Source organism: Podarcis liolepis, assembly GCF_965112155.1.
Source record: "Podarcis liolepis genome assembly, chromosome: 11".
Classification (NCBI taxonomy): Eukaryota; Metazoa; Chordata; class Lepidosauria; order Squamata; family Lacertidae; genus Podarcis; species Podarcis liolepis.
Window position 1 is genome coordinate 24,325,118 of NC_139565.1, and position 23,925 is coordinate 24,349,042.

Consider the following 23,925-nt stretch of genomic DNA (forward strand, 5'->3'; position numbering starts at 1 on the left):
AAATAACAGTTTTATGAACTAAGTTTTTCCAAGGAAAAGCTACCAAATACAAATGAAGTTACTACCCCATTTTAAATCAGGAGCAGGGGGTAGACAGGGAACCTGATCCCATTTCACAGGAGGAAACTGGAAGAGGAAACAAAGATTCTAACAAGAATCTTGAAATTTCACATTCACCATGCAATCATGAGTGAGCATGATAAAGTTATGTCACATTTTCTCTTCCCTGCAGAATCCTGCCCTTAAGGTTAATAAACACTAAAATGCTATGACTACTTTATGAGAGAAAGCTGACAGAAACTACCCACAAGATCAAAATGTTGATATCTGCAGCATTTATTTTATCACATTTATGCCCTACCCTCCTCTTAGGTATTCGGGGAGTTCAGAGATACATGGAATTAATATATTTTATCTTCCCAATAGGCCAGTCAGAGTGGTCACCCATCAAGCTACACGCTGAAGCAACAGGTGCTTAGCCTCGGTTTGCCCAAATTCAACACTGCTACACCTGCAGTTCTCAACTTTCCACACCTAGGAAGCACCTTTCAATGCAAATATGCATTATGGGACCCACTTATTTATTTTACCATATGCAGAAATAGTGTTACAGGGTCAGCCCACTAAATGTCAAGCTATGACCAACTTGTGGGAACCAGCCTACCAGATGAAGGTCAGTGCTATCAATGACATATAGCAAGGTGACAGAGCTCTCTCAATTCCATAAGGGTAATCAGTAAGTGGAAGCATGGGAAACAAATTACAATGGTAGCTCAGGTTACATACGCTTCAGGTTACAGACTCCGCTAACTCAGAAATAGTACCTCAGGATGAGAACCGAAATCGTGCTCCAGCAGGAGGCCCCATTAGCTAAAGTGGTCTTCAGGTTAAGAACAGTTTCAGGTTAAGAACGGACCTCCGGAACAAATTAAGTACTTAACCCGAGATACCACTGTAATGTAAAATACAGTCCAATTAACCCCCTAGGAAGTGATAAGGTTGGGTTCTGAGCATTCTCTCTCTCTCTCACCCTTTCCTTCACTGTGAGGAGATGGAAATGAAATACAAGGAGATCCTGTGTTTATCTGAAAGAATGACTCACACTCTGATGAGGGGAGTGGGGAAGAGAGCAACACAAAACCAAGCTCTACCCCAGTGTTTCCCAACCTTTTTTGGGCAAAGGCACACTTGTTTCATGAAAAAAATCTCGAGACACACCACCATTACAGCCCCGTGACGTCAGCGCGCAGCGTCACGCCGGGAGGGACATGAATTGCTAGCAAATTACATAATCACCTCCTTGAGGGCTGGCTCATCTTCTCCGAAGGCAGAACCCCATTAATTAACAGCACAGACTCACACCATAGCCAAGACGAGGGGGGAAAACCTCAGTCATGCACAGTCATGCACATGTGGGGGCTAAATGAGGACGAAGACTGGGCAGAGAGCAGGGTTCAAATCACCCCACCTGGCCAGGACAATCCCTGGGTGCTCCCTTGGGCCACTCGCCTGACCCACCTCGCAGGGCTGTTGTTGCGAGGATAACACGGGGAGAACCACGCGCGCCCACGGGAGCTCCTTGGAGGAGAAAGCGGGCGATGAATGCAATGCACGAAATATATGAGAAGCGACCAGGTTTTGCAGGTGAGGGGCCCCCGCCAGCCTCCGCTTCCAACACCCGGCGCAACGACGCCGAAGTTTCCCCCCGGGCTTGGCTCGGGGAGCAGCGCTGCTCCCCTCCGGCTCCCCTTCGCCCTCCCGGCTCTCTCTGCCGCCCACTGGGGACCCCCCTCACCTGCCAAGTCCGGAGCACCGGTGGAAGTTGCATGCATGCATGCAGGGCGTCGCGTTGCCATTGCATTGCACTGCACTCCATGCAACGCCTGCACGCATGCATTGCCTTGCACGCCCGCCAAGGGGTCTCCCCGCGGTCCGATGCGTCCCCTCCGGCGCGGATGCAGCATTGCAAAAATAAACACACACACCCCGACGCAGCCCTACCTGGGGGGCAGCCTCCACCTCCGCCGCTCCGCCTCCGCGGGGATCCCCGGGCTCCATCCTGCCGCCCGATCTCCGCGGGGGCGCAGGCAGGCTGCGCGGGGTCTGCGCGGAAGAGCCCCTGCCCGCCCAGCCGCCGCCGCTGCGCTCATTCCATGGCCGGGAGAAGAGCGCTTCAAACAAAACGCCCGGCCCGCCAGGCCACACTGGGAAACATAGTTCGCGCACCCCGCGCGGGCGCGGAGCCCAAGGGCGAGGGGACTACGGATCCCGGCAGCCCCCGTGCCGGGGACGGAGGGGGAGAGGCCGGGTGCAGGGATGGAGGGACGGGTGGGCAAGCAAGTGAGTGAGTGGCAGCCGCCAAGCCTTGGCCGAGAGCCAGGAAGGGCCTCCCCGGAGGAGGAGGGAGGCGCAGAGCGGGAGGAAGGGAACCCCAGGGGTCATCTAGTGACGGCGCCCCAATCGAAAATTTGACTTTAAAAAAAAAAATCTTTCGAATTTTTTAATTTTTCCCGCGGCACACCAGGAAACACTGCTCTACCCCATTCACTCCTTAGCTTCCATGCTGTATTGGAGGGCAAGTAAAAACTGAGCAATAAACCCTCACTAAAAACATTTAAAGTATTTAAATGAATGTCAAACTGAAACCCGTGCAATCAGTAACACTCTAATTTATAATAATGATATTAAAAAAAAACCTGATCAAGAACCTATTTTACAGATACCTTATACACTAAACCTTATGCTGCATCTGCATACAGAAGCTTTGCATAATTTACTTAAGGATAGTTGAATAGCAAGGTTTTTTTATGCTGCTGAATGTATATTTTTGTGCTCGACAACACTGTAAATTCATAAAAGAATGCTGCAGATCATAAACCAGAAATGCGTAAGGCATTCATAGTTGTTTAAGTCAAGAAGAATTAAATAACAAAATTGAAAAGGTCAGAAGGATGACCTGCTTTGCAATGAAAACAACAATTGAACTTCTAATTAAATAAATACTTTTCATTCAGGGGGATCATTATACGTGGTAAATCTGAAAAGCCATTCAAAAATGACTAAGAATTATAGCATGGTGAGATAAGAGAAAAGGTTATATATAATTCACCAACAAAATACTTTTGTTTTATTGATGAAATACTGATAAATGGATGATCAATCACAATCATTACGGAAAAGATGTGTTTAGCATTCTTCTTTGAATTAAGGGTAGGGGAACCCCATCTTAAAAAGCAAAGATAGAGAGCACAAATGTGGGGAGTAGTAGTCATTTGTACACAAGTATCATGAGGTAGGAATGGATTCTTAGCCCCTCCAGCGCCCTCCAATCCCAACACTCCCTGGAAACACCCTCCCTGCCCCCCTTTCCCTCTGAAAGCTAGTCTCCAAGACTAGGGTGTGTAAAGTCCAGGAAATGTAAGGAAATGCTTAGAGGTATGTGTGTGAAATGTAAGGAAATGCTTAGAGGTATGTGTGTGAAATGTAAGGAAATGCTTAGAGGTATGCGTGTGAAATGTAAGGAAATGCTTAGAGGTATGCGTGTGAAATGTAAGGAAATGCTTAGAGGTATGCGTGTGAAATGTAAGGAAATGCTTAGAGGTATGCGTGTGAAATGTAAGGAAATGCTTAGAGGTATGCGTGTGAAATGCTCCCACATCAAAACAGGCACATATTTGGCGAAGTGTGTTTCCATGAGGATCAAAAGGCTTTCATTTATCTTTCCTGGAAGGGAGGGAGTATCACCCAGTTTAAGAGCTACAAAGCTGTCTCTTGTGTCACCTTCAAAAATCCACACACAGTGGTGCTCTCCGTTTACATAGGTGAGGCTAGCACCCCAGTCATTTTGGCACCCAAAGTAGTTGCAAGCTGCATCTATGGTTAGTATGGCCATGGCAATATTATCAGAAAACTAATTTACTTTTTCTTAAGTACTGATACAGCAACCCTTTCTTCCTTCTCTCAGTTAATTTTCTTTATACAGTGGTACCTTGGTTTACAAACTTAATCTGTTCCGGAAGTCCATTCTTAAACCGAAACCGTTCTTAAACCAAGTGCGCTTTCCCTAATGAGGCCTCCCGCCGCCGGTGCTCTTCCACCATTCGGATTCCGTTCTTAGACTGTGATAAAGTTCTCAAACCGGGACATTATTTCCAGTTTTGTGGAGTTCGTAAACCAAATTGTTCTTAAACAGGACTGTTCTTAAACAGAGAGATCATCAGGAGGTTTGGGCTGGGTTTTCATCAGTATGCGGATGATACCCAGCTCTGCCTCTCTTTTAAATCAGAACCAGTGAAGGCGGTAAAGGTCCTGTGTGAGTGTCTGGAGGCGGTTGGAGGATGGATGGCGGCTAACAGATTGAGGTTGAATCCTGACAAGACAGAAGTACTGTTTTGGGAGGACAGGAGGCGGGCAGGTGTGGAGGATTCCCTGGTCCTGAATGGGGTAACTGTGCCCCTGAAGGACCAGATGCACAGCCTGGGAGTCATTTTGGACTCACAGCTGTCCATGGAGGCACAGGTCAAATCTGTGTCCAGGGCAGCTGTTTACCAGCTCCATCTGGTACGTAGGCTGAGACCCTATCTGCCTGCGGACTGTCTCGCCAGAGTGGTGCATGCTTTGGCTATCTCCCGCTTGGACTACTGCAATGCGCTCTACGTGGGGCTACCTTTGAAGGTGACCCAGAAACTACAACTAATCCAGAATGCGGCAGCTAGACTAGTGACTGGGAGCGGCCGCCGAGACCATATAACACCGGTCTTGAAAGACCTACATTGGCTCCCAGTACGTTTCCGAGCACAATTCAAAGTGCTGGTGCTGACCTTTAAAGCCCTAAACGGCCTCGGTCCAGTAAATCTGAAGGAGCGTCTCCACCCCCATCGTTCTACCCGGACACTGAGGTCCAGCACCAAGGGCCTTCTGGTGGTTCCCTCACTGCGAGAGGCCAAGTTACAGGGAACCAGGCAGAGGGCCTTCTCGGTAGTGGTGCCCTCCCTGTGGAACACCCTCCCACCAGATGTCAAAGAGAACAACAACTACCAGACTTTTAGAAGACATCTGAAGGCAGCCCTGTTTAGGGAAGCTTTTAATCTTTGATGTATTACAGTATTTTAATATTTTTTTGGAAGCCGCCCAGAGTGGCTGGGGAGGCCCAGCCAGATGGGCGGGGTATAAATAATAAATTATTATTATTATTATTAAACCAAGGTACCACTGTATATATTTTTTCCTGCTACACTATACCTAATTTATATTGCAAACTTTCTAGCAGAGGCCCTTATCAAATTAGTTTGTCCAGAGCAGCATGTACATCTCATGTTTTGCATACCAATAATAGTGACAGGGGAATGAATGCAACTTTGGCATTTGAAAAACAACTAGATGGGAAAAGAGAGGGAGGGTGAAACAATAGCCAGTATTGAGACAGTATATTTGGACATGTTTATGGGAAAACAAGCATGCCCTAATGGAGACAGAAATAAATTATATCAAATGCACATTTTCATATGCATGAGATATAGATGTCATGAAGTCTTCTCTCCTGCAAACCAAGATGTCATGTTGACGTGATGCAGACAGGCAGAACAAAAAAATGAGAGAAAATTTTCTTCACCAAACACAAGCTCCAAACCTCTGCATGTTGAGAAAAGCCACTCAAAAATTTCTAGTGAATTGCTCCCACATATCGATGCATGGTTACCAACTAGAATAAAATGAATTATGTCTTTTTTGTTTTATCTGCCTGCCATGAAACAGAAGCAATGCTAAGCCACACAATTTCATAGATATTATGAATTAGAATTCCTGTGGGGATCCAGAGCTTTATATCCTACTCCAAAGGGTAAGAACATAACTGAGACCCCAAAATCCATACAGTCCATTCTGCCAGGATAGTCAGAAACTAATAAACCAGCTGATTGGGAACTGCCCTCTTCCAAAATAATTTCTTTTCCTGCCTCGACTTCAGGGCAGAGCTACAGCTTCCAATCCAGTGACCCTATGATGTCAGCAAGAAATCCAGGACCCATACTGTGCAGAAATAATGCCTCCTCCACACAAGAGCTGAAGGCATCTATCCTTCAGGGTGCTGCTTTGCAAGTGACTTCTCTGTAGGGAAGCCACTTGCAAGGATCACCCCGCACCACACCGGATCAATGCCTCTGCTCAACAGCTGTTATGCAGAGGCACTGATCAAGTGGGGTATCAGGCAGGAAGGAGAGTCACGGGGCATTAGGCTCCTACCTGCTCTCAAAATAGGCAGCTGTCAGCCACAAGGAACTCAATGCACGCCTCTTCTTCCTGCCTGATGCTTTATCATTGTGTAATTAAAAAAAAATTAAGGTCTCATATATATATAATAAATGTTCATAAATGTGCCAAGCAAACATGTACATCAATATATAAACCACATGTCTGAAGCAGCACAGGAAGACAGTCCTGAAACCATTTTGACTCCCAAAACTGACCAAATGTTTCTTTGCAAGGAGGGAGGGGGTGAGGGAACCTTCCCATTGTCTTCGGAATTAAGTGATTACCATCTCAAAGGAATGGCAGACTACCGGAAAAGGCAATCAGATAACCAGCAGACAGGAAAAACAACATTCAAATTCCTGTTGTGGACCACCTTTTCTGTGATGTAGGTATGATGTATCTGGGGGTGGTGGTCTTGGGCTACACCCCTTCTGCAATCTATGTATGAGGTTTCTGGGGGTGGTCTTGGACACCAGGGCGGGCAATTTAAAATGTCTATATAAGGGCAGGCACACCTTTGTTCTGGGTCCTCCTCCTCTCTCCTGTGTGTGAGGGGAACACCCTGTTGCAACAGTTCAATAAAGATCAGACTTATTAGCTGCTTTGCTTCCCAATATTCTCTGGTTGGCCTCTGTTATTTTCTCCTACTGATGGAGAACCCACAAAGGACTCTATAAGGACTCTTGTGTCCCCCCATAAGGGAATAAGAGCAGATTTTGTTTACAACAATTGACAGCCCCATATCCCTCTGGGTCATTCAACACAACCGACAGGGATCTGTGGTTATCTCAGCTTGACTTGTGCAAGGCCTGAATCCTTCCAAATAGGCACAACGTGGCTCAGGATTCAGGACTTGGTCAAATCTGGTGCATAGCCCTAGTAATTGGAAATGTAATGTTCTGGACAAAGAGGATATAGTCATAGCTATCATAGTCCATGAAGCCTTGAAGCTGCCTTTCTGCAATTAGAACTTAGGCAGTAGATTCACCAGACACACAGGTCTTCTGGCCCCAGACTTCCTCACTATGTTAATAAACGCTGCCCTTTCATTTAAATTACCACAATCGTTTCTGAATTTCAATCTATACATATCAATTCGCTTATGCAAGTTTTATGCAAACCTGTTTTCTCTTTGGTCTTGATGCGCTACTAGCCACCTTAATTTTAACCCAGCTTTAAAGCAATCTATCGAGTAAGATCCTCATTCTTAAGTTCTCTTTGTATTTACAGTTGCACCAAAATTCAATTAAAAAAAATTATTTTAAAAAATAAGATCCTAATTCATCAACGTATCATTAAAGTAACTCTAGAGTGAAACAGGATGCCTTGTAGTTGTGCTGTATCCTCCAGTTAACAGTCACTGCTAGTTGCAGCCCCATACAAGTACACCATTAATGCCACTGTTATACCATAATAATCACAGGAATTACCATTGAAGAAACTGATCTGGCATCCTCCTCATAGTTTACAACAGGTGGTGGTTCTTTCCCATCATTTTCTTGCACTTTTTGTTCTAGAAGTTCCTTCTGGGCAGCAAACTTGACTTCAGTGCATCTCAATTGCTGAACCGTTTGCTTCAATTCTTCCAGTGTCTGTTTCTGGCTTAACAGAAGCACAACACTGAAAATGAATGAGATAAAATTAATTTAGAGGGGGGGTGGGACCTGAAGTTAATTTCTCCTCTCAAAAAACATGGATTTCTGGGTGAGGATGGTGACAGGTCCTTTGAGCTACACCGTCTGTTTTAATCTGTCTTAGTTTTAAAGTCAATTGGCTCAGCTGTTCATGTTAATTGCAACATGCAGGCAAGGAGCTTATCTGTTTTACTTTTACGTGGACTTAAAAGTCATATATGTTAATTATAGGAAAGGCGCTGAGAGGGCAACTTTTGATTCGGCTTTCAGCATTCTGCTGATAAGGAATTTTAAAGCTCATCTCGACTGAGGGATATTCTGCAATTTTAATGGTTTTAATATGGTTACCACACAGGCACAGACCCACAGTGCTTAAAATAAATCATCTGGGACTCCATTGTCCAGAAATTTTGTCCAGAAATCCTCAACTGGAGCAGCTAGGGCAAGGGAGATGGAGGTAACTACAAAGCAATTGCAGCACGGTGTAATTTATTTGCCTTATATGGACAGCCCTGGTTCTTTACATGGCAAATGTGCAAGAAATGGGGCTGGGTATGCCTTATCCCAAATAAGAGATTTTGCTACATATTCCTCTAATGAAAGCTTACCTAACCGGTCAATAGATCCAGACTTGTTAGGAGCTAATACAATTAGGAACCTTGCTTTTAAACATCTACATTCCTCCGCTTAATAGTCAGTCACTGACCACCAGGATATGGTCAGATTTAACTTCCTTACTGGAGCAGGTCAGTGGTAAATTTCCCACTGCATTTATACGTATTTATGGAGATTTTAATGCCCAAATTGGAGCAATTGCAGAGGGTCTTCTGCTACCTTGGAATATATGTTCCTAACAAGTTATAAACAAGCCATTTGCATATAGACAGGCTTGCTTAAGTATTTTCAGATTTGAGATCCAATCATGGCACACTAAAACTACATGACTTTTTTTTACTACTCACTCAGATTTCCTCTCACAGATCTTAGAAGATTCTTCTATCTTTTTTTCTAATTCCAATACTAGCTCTTCCTTGTTTAGAAGCGTCTGCTGTGTCTGAATCAGCTCTTCTACTACTGTTTTCAACCTAAGGTTTCAATGAAAAAAATTATATATTCATCTCACAAATATATATTGCATACACTTAGCAACTCCCTAGTGTTTTCATCAGAATACAGTTGAAAATGTAAGAGAGAGCAATATACACTTATATGAAGCCATTCTAGATTTTTCATATCTATGAACACATATCCATCTATTGTTATTATTTGCTTATATTACATCGATTGGGATACATTCTATACCAACTATAGCCCTCCAGTTGTTTTGAACTATAAACCCCACCATCCCTGTGCACTGGCCATGTTGGCTCAGGCTGGTGGGATACTTGCAAGTTCAACAGCCCATTCACCAGCATCATCTGCACCTTGGTTTCCAAATGCATAAAGCCTTTCCTGCAAAAGTAAATTGTTGCTTCTTTGCCTTAACAAAAGCAGGAACCAAGCCACATTGATCTTATCATGAAGAAGAAACTTTGTTTGCTGATCGGAATCGATTCCAATAAGCAAACAAAGTTTATTTTTCTGCCAATAAGATCCATGGGGCTTTAAGGCACACACTCTTGCTAGGCTGAGTAGAGACCTTGATATCATGCTTAGCCTGATATCGTGCTGGATCTCTGTTCTGCCTAGTGAATCTCCCTACCTCGGCAAGGAAGCTTATTGTTATGCTGGATCTATCTCTAGCCAGAGGCACGGGGCTTGCGCCTTGCAGACTGTGCAGGAAGAAAGCAGCTTTTACTACAAAGTAAAGGCCTTCACTCTGCAACACCAGGTGAGAGGCAGCAGAGACTTATGCTTTGAAGATCTGAAGGCAGGAAATGGTCATCTACTTTGCAGTAAAGGTTTGCTTTGCAGTAAAGTGCTGCTTCCTGCCTGCTGGGTCTGCAAGGCCAGCTGGGTAGTGCATTCTCGATATACTACAGGGTGGAAAAAAAAAATGAAACCTTTATCGCTGTCTCAAGTTCATACCGGTAAGAGACAAAATATTGATATATCACTCACCCCCAGTAACAATTCCCCACTCTCCTAAGCTTACTGATCATTACACTGCAGTCACTTTGCTCATCACCGTGGTCAACAAATAGGAACATAGGAAGCTTTATTGCAGTGAAGCAAACTCTTGTCTATCTAGCTCAGTATTATCTACACTGACTGGCACAGCTCTCCAGCTTTCACGTAGGGGTCTACCTGGAGATGCCAGTAACTGAATCATATAAGGCAAGATGAAAAATAATGAGAAAGGAGGCTAAGTTACTTACATCGTTTGCAAACTTTCAGCTGTTAAATTATTCCACATAATCTCATTAGCTTGAAGATTTTCATTTTCTTCCAATAAAGATGTATCAAATTCTATTTCTTGTTGCGCAACATCTGGTGTCCTTTACAGATGCAAAACATTCATTGATTGATTGATTGATTTGATATAATACTCAAAGACACTTCACACACAAGTACAATATGCTATTCGTAGTCCTCAAAAATACAACTGCATTTAATTAAAGGAAGCAGGATATTAACATATCACAGTTGTCCATAGGCGCTGTTGTGACTCTATATGAATACAGGTCCCACAAATGGGATTTCATCTGAGCTACTAGGACTGCTTGTTCTAGGAACTGCCAAAGGTGGGACACAGACTAACACCAAGCATCTGAAGTGGGAATGACACTGTATTCTTCTTCCATACCAGGCTGGCCAGCTACAGGCTGTTAGTTCTGACAACTATGCTAAGATTTAGTGGAAGGACCATAGGAGACAATATATTTTATATTTAAAACAAGCGTAGAGAAAGTAAGTACTTTTATGAACTATGCCTCTATAGCTGACAATGACCTTTGCCAAAGTAGTTGTATGTGGATTTCCTTTGTCCATGCCCCATCCCACTAACCTCTTGCCTGAGGAACGGGACTTATGTCCATAAGAATTTCTAGTCTGATCCTTGAAAGCTCCTTCTCTGCAGATGAAATGGCTGCAATCTACACCAATCACACGATCAAAGGAGGACCAGTTCATACAATTGACAGCTCACACAGGTGGCTCACATAGTTCTGGTGCAACTATTCACCTGTATGAAGCAGTCCCTCAAACAGGTTGGGTGATTTTAAACCACACTATCTCAAATGCTGATGCACTAGGACCATGCATGTGTGGTCACCACCCAATTATCTGCTGTTCCACAGTGTTGAAGACAGTTTTCCCATTCCCAGCTCTAGGTTAGTAGGATGGGTTAATGGCTCTGCACACTGAACAAAGGCAGGCAGCAACCTTTTGGGAGGTGGGGCATCCATCATGCACTTCTGCTCCTGCTTTCGATCAAAGTGCAGCCAGTTGCCATTAGCTCCCACTGATTTCTCAGGTTCTTACATTTTTATTCACTTTCTCTTGTCTTTCCAAATAGCTTACTGAATCCTTTTACTCAGTACTTCTCGGATTTAACTTTAAATCCTCAGATTTAACCTTAGCTTCTTTGTGTCTTTAGTTTTCACAGAGCCCCCACCCCACCACTACCCCAGAATAGATGGAATTTAACAAAAGCTTCTATATATCCCCCCCAATACATTAAGCTAAGAGAGAAAAGGAAATCCTTTCCACTACAGCAACAGCCGTTTAATATGCAAGACAAAGGGAAAGGGATCTGAGAAACCTAGAGAAAGTGCAAGCCCATCTTGCTTGCTTTTGGCAAGAAAGCCATTTTTCCTCTTCCAGCAAACAGGAAAAATCTCTTTATCACGGATTCCTTTCCAAAAGAGAGTCTCAATTCATTTACAAAAAAATGAAAGGAGAAGGAAGTAGAACCACCATCCCTGCCAATTCACATCAATGGCTGAAACCTCTCCTGCAGCGCCCACCCCACCAGAGATACAGTTTCTCCTGTTCCAGGGAGGCTAGTGGGGTTAGATACTTGGGGAGGGGGAAAGCGCCCCTCCCTCCTCTGAGGCTGATACCAATTGAGAAAAGGAAAAGATGCAAGAAGGACTTTAAAAACTGCTTCCTTGCAATGCTCTGAATCACATTAGTCCTTCTCAATCATCAGATGAAGAGGAATTCATGGGGTTCCAACCCTCCTTCCCCCCAACACTACCACTGACCAGGGTTTTTCAGGGGCCCATTCCACCCTCAGAGCCAGCTCCTGCTCATACCCTACAGCTGTCTGAGGACACGCTCAATCAAATGAGGAACGGCTAAGGGAGCTGGGCATGTTTAGCCTGGAGAAGAGGAGGTTAAGGGGTGATATGATAGCCATGTTCAAATATATAAAAGGATGTCACATAGAGGAGGGAGAAAGGTTGTTTTCCGCTGCTCCAGAGAAGCGGACACGAAGCAATGGAGCCAAACTACAAGAAAGAAGATTCCACCTAAACATTAGGAAGAACTTCCTGACAGTAAGAGCTGTTCGACAGTGGAATTTGCTGCCAAGGAGTGTGGTGGAGTCTCCTTCTTTGGAGGTCTTTAAGCAGAGGCTTGACAACCATATGTCAGGAGTGCTCTGATGGTGTTTCCTGCTTGGCAGGGGGTTGGACTCGATGGCCCTTGTGGTCTCTTCCAACTCTATGATTCTATGAAATCAAGCAGGCTCTCCTGCAACAACTCTCAGCTCTTGCATGCTTTAGAAGCCTCTGTACCTACTCTAGCCACACCTGCTGGCAAGGGATTTATGACCTCAAAGACAGTGCCCAAAAGGTTCTCTCTCAGCTCAAGGCAGCCTAATGTACCTACCACTGAGCTTGCTTCCACCAGACCTCAGTGTCTACATTCCTTTGGTCTGGGAGAGAATTAGAATCCAATTACTACTTTTACTAACATGGATTAATATGAGGATGTATGGAGGGACACACCACACATACAAACACCAACAATTCTCACATTGGCTATTCCAGGAATCTCATTACATTCCTTTATTATGCAAAACTTTAGCTACCTTGGAGTTTAACTCCCCCCCCCCACAGAGTCATCTCCTGCTTCCACTAAAACAGTGGCAGTACTAAAGGAACCACAACCTCCTATGTCTGGAGTTCCGGTTCCAGCTCTCTTCTTGACGGTTACAAAGGCTGAATGGGATTCAACCCTCCAGCATCAGAAAGCAGTAGTGCTTGCTAAAAACTTATACTATTTAGATTCTGATTTCATGGACTCCTTAAAACTGCCCAGCGTAGCTCTACCTATTTCCATTTCAGGTTCTAAAGCTCTGCTTCTGCAGGAAGGGGACTCTCAGCTGAAGAATGCCACCTAGACTGCGCTATCCACAGGGCCTTAGCCAGAAAAGTAGTTTGCACAGACTTGGTGTCTGCACATGCATCCTTAATGCAGGTGGATGATCTTCTAGACAACCCTGATCAAGATATGAGTCGTACCCGCCAAACCTTACTCAAGCTACACTGTTCAGCTGTATTCATTGCAGATGCTACAATGGATACTATGTCCTTGTAGCTGGTGTGGTGGCCAGATGCACTCTGTGGCATCTACACACTGGGAGGCAGATATTCAGTCCTGTGTTAAGCTCTCCATCACCTGCTATGTGGGTGGCAAATTTCTTGGAGAAGAAACCCTGAATGACTCTCTAGTTGAATCCAGAGACAAACACAAGATGCTGCTCACTGGCAAGACAGACAAGAAAGCCAACAGGAGATATTCTCCATATTCCTACAACCAGTTCTTTTGGAACTTCAGGCAACCATGTGGAAGAAGAGACGCTATCTCGCATGCTGCTGCATGAGGCGCATGCATGTGAAGCAACATCCATATTATCTGATGTTCTACAGTGTTGAGGATAAATTTATTTAGAACAGATTATAGTTTGCAATGGTGAAACAACAACAGAAGTTATAAATATACATTTACCTGTGAGCCTCTATGAAACTACTGTACTCAGAACCAGGGTCTAACTGTTCAACAGATGTTTGGATCTCTTTATGAACATTCACTATTTCTTCTGTTACAAGACTGGTGATCTGACTGTATTCTTCAAGGATACCTTTTCTGGAGAAAATAAAAATATTATGTAAGTATGTCTAGAAAACCTTTTAGTAATTTATAAACTAAAAACATGAAGGAACTCTTTTAACTCTTCATTAACTCCTTGGATAATTAAATCTTATTTATATATGACATATGCTGTGTCATAATATAATGTCTTGGTATTGCAACCTTCCCAAGGCCTCCAAATGCTTTTTATGAGTAGGCTATGAAGAGCAAAAGTTTTCTCTCTTAGGGTATAGACATATGAACAAGAAGTGGGGGGGGGGGGGGAGCTACAGTGTGCAATCTGGTTCCCTGCCCTTCTGTGAAGATCACAGTCTCTCTCCCTACCTCAGTGCTTCAGATGGGATGTCTACTTCCTGGCATGCTCATCCTATCAAACACTTGTTCAGCTCTTAAAATGTTTTATTTTTTTACAGTGTTTTTAAATGTTTTAGAAACAGTTTTGAAAGGGGAGGAAGTTATTTTACAGTGGACACAACAGCCAGACAATTAGGGCTTTGCAGAGTTTGCTTCTGAAAAGGGACAGGGGAATTCCATAATTGACACAGGAGCCATCCATTCAGCAATGTGACAAATCTAGTTTCTGCCAGGAACCAGATGAACAAGTTCCCTCAGAGCCCAGTCTGGGAAAGACAATCATGTGTCTACACTGTGCAACAGTGATCACGCTTCAACCACACACTCATCATTCAAGATAGGTACATTGGTATGCAGCCTATCCTCACCTGTGTGATACTTCAAAAGCTGGAAAGGGAGGTGAGAGCAACCCTGAAGCATAAGCAATTTCCCTTCTGCTCCTCCCTTTCCTTCTTTAGAACTACACATGGGGAACAAGCAGATTGCAAGAAACATGCCATAGCAGCTGCTCCATGTTCCTCTTCTCATTTTCAAACCACCAACGAAGGGAAAGAGAGAAGTGAAGGAAACCACTATACCGCCCTTCTTATCTCTTCTCCTGTGTCTGCTATTTCTGTTGAACTGAAGAAGGAAATGAAGATTCCCTTGAACCACACATCCTGATGGTAGCCATTTATTTAGCATAATCTACCCTGCTCACCAGAATGAGAAATTTGCTGTAGGTTCAGCTGAGCAGGATGACTTAATAAAAATAAACACTGAATAACCGAATTGCACTCCGCATGCTACAATATATTCACTGCTGCATGACGCTTTTTCAAAGGTTTTGTTTAGAGTGAGATCAATCAATCAAAACATAAAACCTTTCTCTACTGGGTTGTCAAATATTCAGTACCATACCCATAAAATTGAGCAGGCTAAGGACAGGTCCGAATCAAGAGTGATCTGGAAGTCCCAGCAACTGCAAGAAGGTTTCTGAAGAGCCAAATGAATATCAGACTGATTTGAGGTTTCAGAACTAAACTATAAGAAGGTTATGTCCTTTTAAATAGGCCCATCTGCACAAGTCAAATAAGCAAAGATTTGCATCAGTGGGTAAATCCCATAGTATGAATCCACAAGTAGAACAGACTTCCTCTCACACAACAGGACTTTCCCTTCCTTTCTTCTCACCCAGCAGCCTCCTGTGCTCCCTGCAATCTTCTGCTGAAGAATCCCCAGAAGAGGAAGCCCTATCGTGAGAGAGGAAATATAGTCTACCTGTGGGACAGACACCATTGGATTTAATCCACTGGTACAAATTGTTCCCCATGAAATCCTAAGCACTGAACAGGTAAGAGCACGAAGACATTATTTCTATGCTTAGAGAAACAATGCTACTCACAGCTGCCAAAACAAGAAAAAGAGCAAAAGTCACAGAATAAAGAACAGGGTCAGTTGCTTTGGGAATGGCAAATACAGGCTCCAATTTAACAATTTACTTCAAAGTAAATTAAAAAATGCAACCCTGTTTGTCTCAAAAGGCGCATTAATATTTTAGCAACTGTTTGAAGAGGGAGTAACCTGGTTTTAGAATATCTACAGAAGCAGTTAAGCTAAGGGGGCGGGGGCGGGGAAAGCTACCCATAACCAAAATGCAACTCCATTTACCTTAAGAGTCTTTTTGTAAGATTATGCTGTCAAAAAAGGAAGACCAAGAGCAATTACGGCTATCCAACCCAATTAATAAAAACTGAACAGCCAATGATGACATGGAAAGGAAAATATTGTTTACATACTTTTATAATGCCACTTTTCAGATCAAGCTTCCAATGTAGCACTGTTTAAAGTCCCAACAACCAGCTTTCAGATTGCACCAGCTATTTTATGTCTACTACTTCTTGCGGGCATTTGCTGATTTCACCTCATCAGCAATTCAGACAAGTAACAGCAGAAAACAATCATCCATTAAAAGCCCATGAGAATAAAATTATCTTCTTCACTTGACACACACACACACAGTTGGTGCTGACTACTGTCCCTGGAGAGAATGTTCTACAATGAGGACTCCACCATTAGAAAGGCCATTTCTGTGTTGACTACTCAACTCTGAGGGCAGTGACACTGAGTGCAGGGTCTATGATTCAGGCCCAGGTTAGCAGAAAGTGTTCCCTTGGATACTCCCAACCATACAATGCTTTATAAAACCAGCACCTTAAATTCATGTTTCTATCCTCAGCTGCCACTGTAGAATTTTGGGAGTAGCTAACAGCAATGGATGCTATTTTAGGATACCGCTACTTACAAATAACTATGCAATGTGCCCAGGCAGCTGAAATATGCATGGTTTTACAGTAAAAGAAAATGTGTCTTACAGTGCTTTAACCATTTCTTCTTGCATCTTCTGCAAGGAGTCAAGGAACAGAGGAAGTGTAGCGTCATAATACTGGTGCTGGTGTAACTGTGCTCCTTTCAGCGCCAACACATACTGATTGTGCAACATGTGGAGTTTCATAGTAGCTTTATCGTAACGTTCTTTGGCTTTTTCAGTCTCCTTTCCTGAAGGAAGAGCAATAGGAAGGAAAATCCATAATTATATAGGGTTGCAATAAAAAAAACTTAAGCAAGAGTCAAAGTCAACCACTTTTAACTACCATTGATTTCAATGGTGCAGGTATGCATATGACCTAACCCTGTTCCACTGAATTCAACAGGGCTTTAACATGATTAATTGTGAAGGGCTGCACCCTAAACTTTGCTCATGATTTCAATTCTAACTAAATACACACATCGGCAGGGATCCAAAGAGATACTTAAGTACACCCTAGGTCACCTCCCTTCAAAAGCAGTTTGCCATGCAACACACGGTGCCTGCAATTGAGAAACACAAGCCTAGAGAGATAGTTTCTTGGGGGTTTTTTGGATCCAAGTCACCACTTCTGTTTTCATATCTGCTCTCTAATGCAAGCTATTAACCTAATGAGACCCTTAAGTTCTTCTGTCAATTTCTAAAGGCTTTAAATTCAATTTCTTTACTTTAGCTCTCTGCCTTACCAGGGTGCAATGAGTTCTAATTAGTGCTAGAAACAGATTCAAATAACTGCTAGCCTTTGAATTTTCAAAATGAAAGCAGGCTCTGCCTCTTTGCTTCAGAATGCCAAAGTACAATATATAATTTGTTAAACTGGGCGCAAGCTACCCTAATTAGAGCTTTCTGAATCACCATTTTTAAAGGTTTCATATATTGCAAAAAAGTTTACACTATGCACTCTTTATCTTTCTTTTCTTCCCTTTTTTAACACTGAGTTTGAGGAACAACTGTACTGGATGTTATGTTCCTATTTTGATTTTTTTTCTCTCATACAGCAGCAGAGCTGCCTGCATATTTTGTTCTCAGCTCTACGGTCAACAATATGAATTACACATTCATGAAGGGTAAGGTGTTATTACATTTAGTTTGCAGTGGGCTAAAAAAATCTCATAATGCAGTTACCTGAACATTTATTCTCATAATATACATTCATATCTCAAAGTGTTTTTATTCTGAGGCATCATACAATTACAGTGGTACCTCGGGTTAAGTATTTAATTCGTTCCAGAGCTCCGTTCTTAACCTGAAACTGTTCTTAACCTGAAGCACCACTTTAGCTAATGGGGCCTCCCGCTGCCGCTGCACCACCGGAGCACAATTTCTGTTCTCATCCTGAAGCAAGGTTCTTAACCCGAGGTACTATTTCTGGGTTAGTGGAGTCTGTAACCTGAAGCGTATGTAACCCGAGGTACCACTGTAATTGTTTTTGCCAAAGTTAACCATGACATAAATCATGATTCTCTATCCTATACAAAATAGCAATCGCAAGTAGTAAAATAAAGCAACCCTTTGTTACTCATAGGTATAACACACTGAAATAAATGTTAGTGTACAAAGGATTACAGCATAAACAATTGTAATTGATTTATACAATAATATATTCTAAATACTTCTTAACTATCTAACTAAGTAAGGCATTTTATTACAGCCAATGACTGATATCAGGATAAAATCACCAATTACCAAGTTTTAAATCGCAGAATAAACTAAAATAAATAAAATTACAGCAATTAAAGTGTGACATATAATGACCAGCACTCAGAACAGATGGTCATCGCTAGATCAGAAGGGTTCGCTTCTGACGGATAAATGACAAAACTAGAACTGCTTTTTTATGTATATTTCTTAAATATGGACTATTGGGACACAGCAGGGATTCTCTATTATAGGATATAATGTAGAGTAAAACTGGAGGAATCCCATCTCAGAGCATTTTACGACATGAATTCCAGAGCCATGTTTCTCACATCCTTCACCATGTGATTCCGACAATATAAAATCCACTCCCCAAGGGCCTATTCAAAAAGTGTTTCATGACCCGTTGTCAAAACGTATCCAGTGAGAAAACCAGATACATCTCAAGAGGGGAGAGCATTCCACAATCTGCCACCATCACAACCGAATTCTTCTTGTGCCCTGCTGCCCCACAAACCTCACACCGCACAAAACTGAGAGCAGGCCCTCCTCCCCTGTAGATCTTGGCACCAGGCAGGTCTATATGGAATGAATAGCTCCTTCAGAAGAGCTTTGAACTCCAGACCCCTGTTCAAAAATTACTGGAAACCCCAAACTGCTGGTAGCCATATCTAGGGGCAGGTGAGTGTGCAGAATCTGTGCAAAATCCTCACATACAGCTGCATTTACACAGCACACTGTTTTGTGGTCAAGTCTCTGCACACTGGTGTTAAAAGAGGACAACAGTAGGCATCTCGGAACACTTCCTAAAACCAGAGAACTGAAAAGGTGACAGGAGCTGAGAGAAGCTGCTGTGGTTAGAAACTCCCATATGCTTCCTGCCTCTGCGGCTTCTACAATGACCACAGAAATTTTGATACTGAAGAAAATACATCTGAGTATAATGGTACATGATCCATTCCCTACTTGGATTTTGCAACCATGTACCCATAAGTGTTGTCTTTTGTCCTGTCCCCTGCGCGTACACACACACACACACACACACACACACAGAGAGAGAGAGAGAGCGCACTAACCCCATACAGTGGTGCCTCGCAAGACGAAATTAATTTGTTCCGCGAATATTTTCGTCTAGCGAATTTTTCGTCTTGCGAAGCACGAAATCCCATAGGAATGCATTGAAATTCAATTAATGCATTCCTATGGTCAAAAAAAGTCCAAACAAAGCCAAATTTGGTACAAAAAGAGTTTATTAAGTGCTCTTTAAAGTCACACATACTGTAAAGAGCATTTCAAAAATTGAAGGAACAATAAATTAAGTTTCTAAACATTACAGAAAAACATTTAAAAATCAACAAAGTCTACAGTACATTTTCTAAGATTCTGGGGGACAACTCGAAGAAGGTTCCTCTTCCACTCTTTGCTTCTTGCTGAAGAACCCCCTCCTCAACTGTTCCCCCAGCCACCCACCACACAGAAATTCAAATCCAGATTTTTTTTAAAAAACAGCAGAGTGGCCCAATGGTCACAGAAAATCATAAAAATGCAGAAAAAAACACACAAGCTTCCAGATTCTTGCAAACCCCTCCCCAACACCAAGTCCTTGAATTCCAAACACCCCAACCCAAAATCCAATCCTCCCCCCCAAAAAAAGTTTTAAAAGTTTAAAAGAAGTTTTGGAAAAGCTTCAAAAATCACCAAAGTCTTCAAAAACCTCAATGAGATCTATGAGTTGCTCCTCGAAGTCAAGTCGCAACTGTATTAACGGTGTTAAGAAAAAGGAAACAAACTTGCAAGACGTTTTCGTTTTTCGTCTTGCGAAGCAAGCCCATAGGGAAATTCGTCTTGCGAAGCAGCTCAAAAACCGGAAAACCCTTTCGTCTAGCGAGTTTTCCTTCTTGTGAGGCATTCGACTTGCGGGGCACCACTGTAGTTTGAAAACTACAGCCTTGAAGATACACCTTAACATTTGAACATGCCTTCTCACAATGCTCAGCAATGATATGGCTTCACTAACTGTATTGTCATTTGTGAGGCAACTGTTATGACACCATCACAAATGGTGATGGAGTAGTACCTCGGGTTAAGTACTTAATTCGTTCCGGAGGTCTGTTCTTAACCTGAAACTGTTCTTAACCTGAAGCACCACTTTAGCTAATGGGGCCTCCTGCTGCCGCCGCGCCACCGGAGCCCGATTTCTGTTCTTATCCTGAAGCAAAGTTCTTAACCTGAAGCACTATTTCTGGGTTAGCGGAGTCTGGAACCTGAAGAGTATGTAACCTGAGGTACCACTGTATTTGTACAATCTCAGGCGTATTTAAAAAAACCCAGAAAGGTTTACATTTGTCTCTATTTTGCCCTCAAAGTAGTTTTGCCTTCTGCTTTTTAAATGGCTTAAAAGGCATTTAAATGCCATATAAATGAGGTCCTCCAAAATATATTTTCAGAATTGGATGTGTATAGACTATTATCAGCATAAACCCACGTTTCTAGCATAGTTTATTTAATTATGCTGCGAACAAGTTTTCAACAATACAAGATAATCAATCATCTGACCATATTGTTGTACCTGGAGAGATAACATCTCATTTGTGGATGCAGGGAAAGGTCTAAAACTAATTATATACCCAAGTACGCCTACACTACATAATTAGATCGAAAAGTGGTTTGATAGTCCTGGCTTTCTGAGAGTGTAGGGGTCAAGGAGCACCAGTCTCTGCAAAGAATTACAGTAATTTCCTGAGTCCTTCAGATAGAAGTTGTTACTTAAGAAAAAGATAGAAACTGGTTTAGATTTGTAGCACAGATATGCTCAGGTTTGCGTACTTCAAACAGCTGGCACATTTGGAAATGAGCCAATACTCCCACAAAAATTTAGGAGCAATACTGAGAAAGTAAGGAAAGTGATGAGGGGCAAATGCTACAAAATAAACCAAGATTAACTACAAGGGCAACTAAGTATGAAGACTAGTCACAAGCAAAAGTGATTTTACAAAGGGGAGAGTTTTGTAAAGTTTAGAAGCAATGGACTAAATTCTGGCACTGCAACTCATTTCTGGGAACTGCATATGCTGATTTTTCCACTATGCAAACAGAAGCAGCCATGCCCATATAAGTTGCAGCACTGGTATAAATCCTCCAACATAAAAGGAACAAGAATACGTGCGCGCGCACACAAAATTTTATCTATGCAGCATAAATATTTATCTAAATTGGGCAAAATTATTTCCACTTCATAAAATAGAAAGGGGGGTAATCAGATATATATCTCTCAGAAGAAATACTTTTCTTTAAAGTACCCTTATTGAACTAAGCAACCAATTTTATATGAATATCCTAGAAGATACTACTTAGTATTCCTTTGAATGTCTTGTACAGTTGCACTTCCAATGCCCACATTTATTTTTAAGTAACATTTCAACTGGATCAAAGAGAGGAACAAATTCTGCTTGCAAAATATTTTTGGTCAGCTTGCAAATTAGTCTTGACTGTGCCATATTAAAAAGAATCTCATTAATTGGACATTAAAATTAATCTTTATCTTACATGAGAACATCTCTGTCACTTTTCTCGACACCTAAACTTCAGCATTTTAAAAAATTATAAGAATGCCTTGGCCTCAATTAAAACCAGGGAGGAAATAACTAAAATCTTCCTTAAGTCAATAAATTGGATTAAATTTCCAGTCTGTTACGGTTTAAGTTCAGACATATCCACTTTATATGCATATTGATAATTTAAAACTAAATCCAGCAGTTATTCTGCTCTCCTTCCTGCAGTTATTTCACTGATCTTCTTGAACCACCTTCCGAGTTCCAGAATGTGTATATACCATTTCTATTACTGTTTTCCTGGATGAATGGTGAAAAGAGGACTAATGTAGGGTGGAGGGGAGGACACAAACCATATGAGGATTGGATCAAGCCCAAATAACATAATTCCTTCCCTCCTTGCGCCACTCATATCTCACTCACACTCCAGATGCTAAGGTAAGCGAAAGCAAACAATCCGGTGCTTAATGTCACATCTAAATTTGGACAGGATATTAGCAGCACTGTAGGCAGGCAAAATAAGAAATAGATAATGCTCAAGACTGAGTGTCAAACAGCCAGGCTGACATAAACCTCAAGAATCATAAAGCAACCTTCCTAGCTCCACCTTAACCTGAGAAGCCTGGCAAAGGCTCAAGCCACACTCAATGCCGCTCATACCATAAGAGCATCAGTGTGCTCTGCCAATACCATGCACTCTGTCTTCTTTTCCAAAATTCCACGCACTCTGTGCTGTGCCAGGTCCACATGGTGGCATGCAACGATATCACACATTGTGGACAAAACCTGGCAGAAAAACTAAGACCATTATTTGTCCAATCTGCTGTACTTTTTATTGAAAACCAGCTGAAGTGCCAAAATACGCAGGATATAAAATGTTTTAAAACAGGGCTGGCTTTGTATTCCCTTTGTATGTCAGACTTAGAACTGGACTGGAGTACAATGAAGAGCATGTTTATTGTCAGCTTCAGTGTTCTAAGTGCTGCAGTTTTACTTCTTTTTTATTTTTGTAACAAAGCTAAAGACAGGTGCACACATGTTCTATTTTTCAATAAAAGATGAAGAAAGTAAGAGATTCCTCTTTTGCTGTAAAATGGTTTCACAAAACGTTCTAATTATAACTATTGCCATCACCTGTTGCTAATGTTTAATATAGTACAAGGTTGTGTGCAGTATGTCAGGCCACAAAGACCATTATAGAATTCCATTACACAAGTTCAATTTGTACAAGAAAGAATGCTTGTAAAACTGTTCTAGCTATCAAGCTTGTGAGCAACCACACAAAGAGTGTGCAATGCACCTACTGAAAGCCAATTTCATTTCCCATCTGAGGGGCTTTGCGTTTGCGTATTTCCCCCCACTGCCAAAAGAGAGACCAAGTCTCAGGATGCTGATAGGTATTTACGGATAACCCATCACAGTTCAGCAGAAAAGGTCTTTTTCAGGGGCTTTATATACCTGCAGTGATATCTGGAGATTATCATTTTAGATACTGCTTTGAGTTATTGAAAATATTTTCAATAGTACATAACGCTCTTAGTCAAGGCCTTTTGAATGATTTGTGCTGGGTTACCAATAAATATTTATCAGCATCCTGAGACGTGGTCTCTTTTTCGGCAGTTTGTTTTGATGGATAATTTCTGGGTTTTGTTCTGATTTTGCCCATTAAAATACTAACCCATGTGTGCAAGTTGCAGATTCATACCACAATAGTATGAGGGCAAGTTAATTTGTTGAAGAAGCCTGCACATTAAACCAATACCAAGTAAAGCCCGTCATAGACAGACAAACAGAAAGAACACGATGTTAAACTTTCCAAGTTACAAACACAATGGGTGTGTTCACAAGCCACAGTAAACCAGATGACTCCTGTTTTGCTCCACCTCACTAGTGAACTGGAGCACTGGAGCAGCAAACCACAATCCTCAGCTTAGCATTGCACCCAAACTGGATTATCGTGGTTCGTTTCACTCAAGCAAACTAGGATTGGTAAACCAAGAACAAACTTTCTGATCATGGTTTGTTTGGAGTAAAACAAACCACAATCCCGGTTCAGATGCAACCAGAAGCCAAGAGTTGAGGTTTGGAGTGAAGTGGGAGCAATCTGCAC

The 23,925-nt window shown here is 42.3% G+C and overlaps 1 protein-coding gene across 3 annotated transcripts in view; it reads right to left on the minus strand.

The window, feature by feature from the left end:
- Positions 1 to 23,925, minus strand: part of FER (FER tyrosine kinase) — a 153,310-nt gene that overhangs the window by 114,606 nt on the left and 14,779 nt on the right. For all 3 annotated transcript variants that reach the window (XR_014516819.1, XM_083464481.1, XM_083464480.1), the window contains exons 6-10: positions 16,634 to 16,817; positions 13,782 to 13,919; positions 10,202 to 10,321; positions 8,846 to 8,968; positions 7,680 to 7,869 (exon numbers count right to left, since the gene is read on the minus strand). Coding sequence is in view for 2 of the 3 variants with exons in the window: in XM_083464481.1 (XP_083320607.1) it covers positions 7,680 to 7,869; positions 8,846 to 8,968; positions 10,202 to 10,321; positions 13,782 to 13,919; positions 16,634 to 16,817 (755 nt within the window). In the remaining variant the exon portion in view is untranslated. The remainder of the gene's footprint in view (positions 1 to 7,679; positions 7,870 to 8,845; positions 8,969 to 10,201; positions 10,322 to 13,781; positions 13,920 to 16,633; positions 16,818 to 23,925) is intronic.